The 8,982-nt window shown below is 43.3% G+C and overlaps 2 protein-coding genes across 5 annotated transcripts in view; one reads left to right on the plus strand and one right to left on the minus strand.

Moving 5' to 3' along the window:
* zranb1a (zinc finger, RAN-binding domain containing 1a) overlaps positions 1–157 on the plus strand; it is a gene marked incomplete in the record, with an annotated part of 9,261 nt that extends 9,104 nt beyond the window's left edge. Inside the window, 1 exon segment of the mRNA XM_024284453.2 lies at positions 1–157.
* A 1,073-nt stretch (positions 158–1,230) lies between these two features.
* Positions 1,231–8,982, minus strand: part of LOC112153958 (C-terminal-binding protein 2) — a 100,983-nt gene continuing 93,231 nt past the window's right edge. For 3 of the 4 annotated variants that reach the window (XM_024284447.2, XM_024284448.2, XM_024284445.1), the window contains 7 exons: positions 8,627–8,771; positions 6,784–6,990; positions 5,198–5,412; positions 4,419–4,549; positions 3,868–3,995; positions 3,589–3,706; positions 1,231–2,653 (listed from right to left, as the gene is read on the minus strand). In XM_024284447.2, coding sequence (XP_024140215.1) covers positions 2,473–2,653; positions 3,589–3,706; positions 3,868–3,995; positions 4,419–4,549; positions 5,198–5,412; positions 6,784–6,990; positions 8,627–8,771 — 1,125 coding nt within the window. In that variant the 3' untranslated portion in view covers positions 1,231–2,472. Of the gene's footprint in view, positions 2,654–3,300; positions 3,376–3,588; positions 3,707–3,867; positions 3,996–4,418; positions 4,550–5,197; positions 5,413–6,783; positions 6,991–8,626; positions 8,772–8,982 lie in introns of all 4 variants that reach the window. The other variant, XM_024284446.1, reaches the window with a different exon arrangement.

Below are 8,982 nucleotides of genomic sequence, written 5' to 3' on the forward strand. Positions count from 1 at the left end.
TTCTGTGAGAGGGGGGGTTATTATGATATTGAAGTTTGATGATATTTTTTTGTGATTTGGAGGGGGGGCACTCTTGGATTGGGGATGAGAGACAACCAAACCCTCTGCCTCTGTCCGTGGAGAGCATTCATAATAAATTGGACTCACTTGCATTTGATGGATTCTCGTCCGTGTTCCTTCAAACAGTAGAACGGGGTTGAAGGATTCTCCAGCCAGATGTCACCGCTCCAACGTGGATACATTCTTATTTTCTCTGTGCTTTACAAGCACACGTCATGCAACCAATTCAAGGGAAATGAGCTGATGGCGCAAAAAGCTAATATTTAATCTAATTGTGCTTTACTTGTTTTTTTCTTCTCTGCAATTATTTTTTTAAACTGTTGGCATTTCTATGAATTGAAAGGAATATCATCCGTTCGTCACTACCAAATGTAAACTGATAATTGGAGGAAAATGTTTTATTTTTTTATGCAAATTAAGTTTGCTGTAATTTAATTAGAGCAAGTCCGATGGCACTTACGGTGGCTCACAGGATCAAATTTGAATATGAATCATTGACTGTATATTAGAACTGGATCAAGTGAGTGTGACATCATCCATAAAAAAGACTTACTTCTGGGTTCCAATGAAATGAGGCCAATTCAGTCCCCATTATGTAGTGATTCGGGTGCCGCCATGTTGGGTCAACGTTTCTATGGCAACCACTCTCATTAATGAGGAGTGAACTTGTTGGAAGGCCACACCCCTTTCAATTAAAAGCATGCTTGAATCGTTTCAAACTTTGATGTGAACCCACCTACTTTAATAGAGGAATCTGGTCAGTTTTAAACTAGCATAACTTGCAATAAAAGAAAAAGATTTGCTTGAACATGTTAAAAAAAACATTTTAATTGAAGTATACGGGATTTTGGCCTCTTGGTACTTCCTATTTGTAATGCAAAGGGGGAGGAGTCACTCATTTCAGTTCTCTTATACGGTCAATGATTAATCTGCACCTAAAAAAACATTATTTGGCAGTATCTTTAATAGTGCAAGTCTTGTTTCACACCACAGAGCTTATACGCGTCTATTTTTTTTAATAAGACAAACAAGATGTCTTTAATCTCAAAACAATCGGACTGATAAAACCCTATTAAAAACCTGCTGCAGGACGCGGTTTCCATGCCAACCAACAAGCCCATCCGTTCAGACAGTTGCCGGGAGTGATGTTCATAAACCAGGAGAAACGAGTAGCTTCTCAGAATCATCTTTTTATTTGAACTGCACTGAATGCTAAATGTTCACCTTGTACAAGAAACAAATACAAATACTCACACTAAAAACAAAACCGTACTGCTGGCTGCCTCTTCCGCTATGGTCGGGACCCTAAGTAGGACTTCAGCTATTGCTCTCACAGAGTACAGGACACCCCAAAGAACCTGGCCTTCAATAGAAATCATAGAGGGGAGGGGGGCGGGTTGGGAGAAGGAAGGATCACATAGGACTATGGTTATAGGTACATTTAACTAGGCATTACAAATCTAACAGGACTCTTCAAAAAACACCAAAAAACGTCTGATGCGCTTTGTATAGAAAAATACCACAATGAAGATGGACAAAATATCCAGATTAGTTGTAGCTTTTTGTCTTTTAACAAAGTTCACTGGAGAAAAAAAAAGAAAAATCTGCAAAAAGGTGTTTTCCTGAGTCATTGGGATCTAAAAGTTGGCTTCAACCCCTTCCTGTATTTAAGCTTGATGCTTTCCAATACCTTCGTCAGCATTTCAACATCCCAACCCTGTGCCACAGTGACCTCTACTGGGCAGGATGTGGTACTGCAGGCTGTGAAAATTGATCTGGCAGAAAAGGGTTCAACCCCACTTTAGGTTGCTAGAACTGATGAGTAATCTAAATTTATGAATGATAAATATATATATATGGATAATTCTTTTTTTTTTTTTTTTTATAAACCATTCACGCTGACGAGAAAAGAAAAATAATTCTTTTTTGAGGCATAATGGGAGACCTAAACGACACACTTGTTACATAAGGTAGGTTAAAGAGGTGGGGAGGATCTGGGTTGGTGGTAATAAAGGTCCAGTAGCACATGATGCCAAAGTTATGTTGTTTTTTTTTCTCCTTTGTCCTTTTTTTTCCTCTTGTCCTCTTGCTGTGTTGGAGCGGACCTGCTTTTCTCGGTCTCTTAACGGGTAATCCCGGAGCGCTAAAAACCAGCGGTCCAAACTCATAGGCATGTCCCAAAATTGAAGAGGAAAAAAATAATAATTAAGTTGGTACTGAACCCTAAGAGACAGAGTTAAAACTAAAATGTTAAAAGTACAAATCCCCCAGAACACGTGTTTGTTCCTGTTCGCGGGCTGATTTCACAGGCAGCCGCGGCGGAGCTGTTTCACTGTCTCTTGGTCCCTGTTGGTCGGTTGAGTTGTTGGTTTCGGAGCATCGTGGGGTCCGGACGGCGCGTTTGAATCCCTGTTATTGCTCGGTGAGGTGCTCTCTGGTCTCGCCGTGTTTGGAGGGCTGGTTGGGCGACGGGGCCTGGGACGGGTGTGTGCCAGAGGGCAGGGTGTGAGCGATGGGCACCCCACCGGGCACCAAGCCCTCCAACGCCCCAGGGATGCCCCCGGGGGCCACTCCAACAACACCTGGCGGGTATCTGGGGGAGGAGGGTCAAAGGTCAGTGACGGGAACACAAATATTCTCTGCTCAGATAGGGACGCTGCTGCCAATTTGTTTTTATGTTTTTAATTATTTAGGAATTTGAAGATAATGGAAAACGTTGCTTCCAGGAATTTAAACAAAAAAAAAAGTCATTTTCTAAAATTTGCATCTGTTATTGAAAAATAAAGCAACTTTTATACATTTAAAAGTTTTAAAAAGTGTAAAGGTTTCCTTTAAAACATGGACATGCTTACCTTTCAAAATAAAAACCTTTTAAATTATTTCTACATCATCAGTTTAAAACAATTAAACAATAAATAATACAATCCTGCTCAGATCGAGTTGAAATATTTTAATAAATTCATGATTTTTAACTTCCAGCTAGTAGGAAAAAAGCCACACACTGGGGGAAAAACAGGCAGAAAACCCCTTTTAAGCAGAGAGGGAAAAGTAACATCATTCAACCGTAAAGAAGCCCCGCCCAAAACCTATAAAAAAGAAAAAAATGAAGCATGAAGGGCTCCAAGTGGCTTCAGCTCATGCTTACGGGGAGGGGACACTCCAAACCCACATCCAGCTCTACTCTGAGGAGGGGGGACTACAGAGAGCACACACAGGTCTGACCCCGGCTGGTGTATTTACCTGCTCCTTATCTAGGCATTAATTTTTTCTTGGGGGACGCCGGTTGTTACAGACGGTAGAGTTTGGTTCACTTGGCTGCGTGAAAGAAGCAGACGGAGGTGGACATGCTCAGATCAAGACGGGCCCACAGAGGGACACTTCTTTTTTTTTTTTTTTCCTCTATTAAACAAAAACAGTATTTGTGGGAGGGAGGGTGAGGGTTTTTAGTTCACTTTGTTCCAAACACGAAAACTCATTTTAAATGGGAAGAAAGTCAAACTTTGCTGTCGTGTGTTTAGTAATCTGTACCTGTAGGCGGCGCCGTTGAGCTCGGGGTGAACGCCTGGCTGATCCATGACCGCCCATGGCGCCGTGGTGACGAAGAACTCCTTGTTGACGCAGTTTCGTAGACTGTCAGGGATGCGACCTGTGATGGCGTGCACACACGGCGTCAGTACACCTTCAACAAGAATCTTGACTTTTTGTTTTTTTGTTGAGCGCTCCACAGCCTGTCGGCAGCACCGCTCTGGAGCACCGGCGACCGACAGTTCACACAGATTCAGGAAATATGACGGCGCCTCTGCGTACCGGTGATGGCTCTTCGGATCTCTGTGGCGGCCGCCTCCCTCATCTCCAGAGAGGCCTGCTCGCTGTACCAGGCGGTGTGCGGCGTGCAGATCAGGTTCGGGGCGTCCTTCAGCGGCCCCTGAGCAAACCTGGAGAGAATTAAACCAACATTTTTAGAGAGAGACACCAAAAACCTTCTTAAAATCACTTTGAGTTGAATTCAGGAACCCAAAAGGATTTAACCCCCAGCCAGTCCCCCCCTATTTGAGGCAGGAAACAGGTTGAAAGAGGCGTTCCAACGCCACCAGGTGATGACTCACAGGAGCGCTCTGGTTAATCATTTAAACTGAAAGGTTTTCAGAGCCCCTCGTATGTTTGTCTGAGAGAAAAGGAGAAAAAAAACAGATTTATCCAAGATTTGCTGCTTTAATTGTTGAGTCTAAATAGAGGATCTACTTTTTTCACAATCTGGCCTCCACCTGCACCTCCATCTCCTACATCAATGCCTCAGGAACTGTTTTCCAAGTCTCCGCCTCCCATGTGGCGTTGGCCGGTGACGGGTTTGAGCTTACGTGAAGGGTTCAGTTTCGTGGACGTCCAAAGCAGCTCCGCGTATCCGTCCCTCCTTCAGCGCCTGGGCCAGAGCCTTCTCGTCCACCAGACCCCCCCGCGCCGTGTTGACCAGGAACGCGCCCTGTCGCATCTGCCGACAGAAACGAAGCGTCAGCTTCAGAAGCCGAGGCCTCCATGCACATTACAAGGAAAAAAACCGGGATGGGTTCGACATAAAAATGACATGAAATGGGGGATAAATCCAAAAGATGGAGATGGGAAGTTGAAGCTGCTATGGCAACAAACATAAAACATCAACAAGAACTGCAAAATGAAAGAAGGGAAGCAAAAAGATCAAATAAAAATGCTCAGAAGAAGGTAATCCCTTAATCTTGACAAAAGCGGAAATCCAGGGGCATGAAAAGCCTTTCTGTTGGCAGCCGATCTTTTATTAGGCCTCGGCTTTTGTGACGGAAAAAGAAAACACAAACGCCTCAGAAGCTGCTGCCAAATTTCTGAGGAGTAAGAAAGAAAAGTGCTCCTCGGCGGCAGAACTTGAAGAGGCAGCAGAAAAGACACGGTTAACTAGGTTAGGCTGTCACCCTACACCCACTCCTGCATGCAGTTCCTCCGCCTCCCAGCAGGTGTCACTGCAGGCAGCAATTCTGCAGCCCATGGACTCCCAGCTCCCCCGCTGTGCAGCCCAGTCGATATATTTAACGTAGCCGTGGGCTGGCGCTAATTGCATTTGACAGAGCAAAGGAATGGATTTGAGTCCGGCTTCAGACAGGCGGCGCACCTGTTTGATGGTGAAGTCGTTGATGAGGTGGTGGTTGTGTTCGTTAAGGTTGCAGTGCAGGGAGACGCAGTCGCTCTGGTAGAGCAGGTCCTGCAGGGTGTAGACGCGCTGCACGCCCAGTGAGCGCTCCAGGCCGTCCTGCAGGTAGGGGTCGTAGAAGATGACGTTGAAGCCGAACACTTTGGCTCGCACCGCCACTGCCTGACCCGATCGACCTGTAGGCAAACAGGAGAAGATAAATTGATTGGAATTGCTAAAAAAACACTCATTCTTTAGAAATGCATTTTAAAAAGGTAGTTAATAGACTGCGAATCAGAAGGACGCCTCCCCCTCTGTGTCTCGCCATGTTGGTTGTGTGGGATGTGAGTCTCCTCTCTGCTGGCTGGAGGAGCAGTGATGCTGCTGCTTGTAAAAAGAATTAGCTCCTTAAAACTCTTTAAACTCTTTTTTATGCAGCTGTCTTTTATTTTGGAGTCAAAGTCTCTTCTTCTGTTCTTCCTTACTGGATCTTTTAGACAAAAAAAAAACAAATTTCCAAATACTTTTTTTTATTTTTTGATAACTTTAGTGCTTGATGCAGCCACTTTAAGAAAGTAGTGGAAGGAGTTTTTCAAAATAAAACTTCCTTCAGAATCACATTATAAAGAAAGCAGAAAAAATGTGTTTATCTGGTCGGGGAACATGTGTAGCACTCATAATTCTTTCCTTCAACTTTAAAAAAAAAAAACCTTTAAGTTTACATTTTTTAAAATACTAGGGAAGTGTTTGGGTTTACAAACGTGGGGTGATGCACACCAGGTTGTCCTGCAGCTGTGGCGCACTAGTATTTCTTGAGGCTTGAGATTGGGCAAAAGGGTTTAAAACTGGTTTAAAGTGTTATGTTTAAAGGATAACTGCATCTCCGAACTGGAAGTACCTAAAAAAAAAGGAGCTTCTGAAGCGTGCATGAAGCCAGAAAACCATGATAGATAGATGTTTAATGAGTAACTTATCTAGTTATTCCAGCTCAGTTTGACCAGAATGAGAGTCAAATATGTGTTTGATTTGGTGAAAAAGGAGGAATAACTGGCTTTCACCTGCAAAAACACCCAATTTGTGTTTGAAAAACCTTTTTTTTTATCAGCTGATGGAGCAGCTGAGTCCACAAACAAACAGCTGGAGGCCTCTGGTCGGCTCAGCCTCCCACTGACTCACAACGGACTTTGTTTGGAGTTTGATGGAGGGCGAAAGAGCAGAAAAAGGGTTAAATATCCGGTTTAATAGCCGGGACCTGCTGTTTGGGCACAGCACGTCCACGCAGCTGTCTGTGAGTGCAGGAGAAGATTCGGCGAGCGCGTGTCAACCCCGCAGTGTTGAGACGGGGCAAATGACGCACAAACATTGTGAAAAAACAGCGAGGAAACAGGTGTGGTGGATGATGATCGCAGGTCAAAATGTCTCTGCAGAGGGGAAATAGTGGAGATGAACAGTGGCGGGATGTGGGAATGCTGTGATGGAGGGAGGAAGTGGGCCTGAAGTGAGGCCAACCTTGAGATAATCTGTGAACAAAATGGACGGTCGCACCGTTTAACCAAATGAATCCTCACCGAAACCGATGAGGCCCAGGGTTTCGCCTCGGATTCTGGCAGCGCCGGACGCCACCTCGCGGATCTGCTCCACGCTCTGGACCCGCGTGCCCTCCCGGAGAGCCTGGTAGAGCCAGGTGTTCCGTCGGTAGAGGTTGAGGATGTGGCACAGTGTGGAGTCGGCGGTTTCCTCCACCGCTGCAGAGGGAATGTTGCACACAGCAATGCCTAAAGAAGGAACACACAAACAGAAATTAATCAGATTTGTTGCAAGTTCAGCTTTAAATACAATATTATAATAGAAATTATTTTATTTGATGTTTTAATAGAACCGGTTAAGGAAATCCTTAAAAAAATGAATCAATGATCAATGTTTTGAGTGCTTATTCATCATAAAACCTGAAATACATGTGAAAATGAAGTTGAGAAAGTAAAGTTTTGTTTCCAGACTGTTCCAAGTTCCTGTACGCAAGACTTTACGACATCTTTTCGAATTCACAAAAGTGCCAACAGTTTGAAAATTGGTCATGCAGGAGAAATGTATAATTCCTGATATTATATTAGACCAAGTCTTTCATATATTGGAATAGAGCTGTGAAAGAAAAAGCCTAGAGTGGCATGCACCACTAAACTGTAGGAAAAGAAGAAGCCCTTCCCTGCTTGTCCAGTGTGAACATCATTTGACAAACTCATGTTTAAGAATGTGTTTTTAGCGTGTTCTTGAATACAAGTAAAATCCTCAGAGTATATGAAGCTTCAGAATTCACACTTTCATTGAACTCAGACTATAATCTATAATTTTTTAAAATAAATGTATTAATTTTTTTAAATTAAATGCTGGAGTTAAAAGTTTATTTTAGTTTTTTTAAACCCAATTTTGAGACTTATGTTCATCTTTATGGTCCAAAAATCCACATTTAAAGTATTTTAAATCTGTTGTGGGCACAAATAAGCAAATAAAAAGGACCAAAACAAACAGAAAAGTATATTTATCCCAATATATATATATATAACCTTTTAGTTTTAGTTCCGACTATAAACATGAATACTTCCACATCCAGAAACAGCATTTTGAAACTGTTCTCATCAAAAACTCCCTCAGTTGTGGTTTTACATTTCCAACAACGCAACAATGTGAAGAATTTCTACTTTCTCCAGTTCTCTGCTAATGTCTTCTTCCTACTCAGCATCCCAGCTACAGAGCCGTTGTCACTGGACGTTAAAAAAAAAAAAAAAAGAATACCAAATGTGCTCAATCAATGGTCCCCTTTTCTTCTCCTGGAGAGGAGGCGCCGTATCTGTGGCGCCTTCACCAGCCACGATAGCTTTTTGACTCCTGCTGCAAAGGCAGCGCGCCTTCTTTCATGGAGTGGGTGGCAGTTAAACGCACTATCTGGTATTGGCAGGGAAATGGCAGCTTTGTCAGCTGTTTGAGCCACTCGGCCTGCTGATATGAAGCCGGGTGCTGCTTCAGACGGAAAACTGAACTTTTCTCTCCGTGGTTTATCTGACGACACGTTTCTGAAAATCCATTCCAGGTAACTAGAAACCATCTTCCTGAAGCATTGAGAGAAGCATCAGTGACATGTTTTTTTAATTTTCAGGAGTGGCGTGTTCTTTGGATGATGGGTTCCATTTTCCAAACACAGAAATGAAATGATGCAATTACCCGCGTCTTAGGATCTAACCAAAGTCCATCCCTGAGGTAGCAGAGGCCACTTATCTATAGATCTGAGACGAACCAGGAAAACAAACAATATCCTCTAAGGGAAAATCAATCCTAATTTGACACCTGTGTTCGACAGAATGCAGCGTGTTTCAGTGTTGTGGTGGTTTAGCTAGTGACGGCTTTGCGAGTTTGTACCCAGCTCTCCTGCCGCCTTAATGTCGATGTTGTCGTATCCGCTGCCGATGCGAATGATGATGCGAAGAGCTTTGAACTTCTCTAGATCCTCTCGTGTCAAGGTGATGGTGTGATACATCATGGCGCCCACCGCCTCGTTCAGCACCTGCAAACAAACACGCAAAAATCACATCACATTTTGAGTTGTGATTAATCACTATATGCTGCTTTGGAACAAAAACAGGCCAGAGAGAAAAATGTTCCTTTGTTTTTATTATCTGAAATGTTTAAATTTATCAAGTGCTAACCGAGAAGTGTAAATTGTGAGCACAAAACAAAGACTTCTATGTCTGTAGTATTACTCCAAGAAAACAGAG

Source organism: Oryzias melastigma, linkage group LG19 (genome assembly GCF_002922805.2).
Source record: "Oryzias melastigma strain HK-1 linkage group LG19, ASM292280v2, whole genome shotgun sequence".
Taxonomy (NCBI): Eukaryota; Metazoa; Chordata; class Actinopteri; order Beloniformes; family Adrianichthyidae; genus Oryzias; species Oryzias melastigma.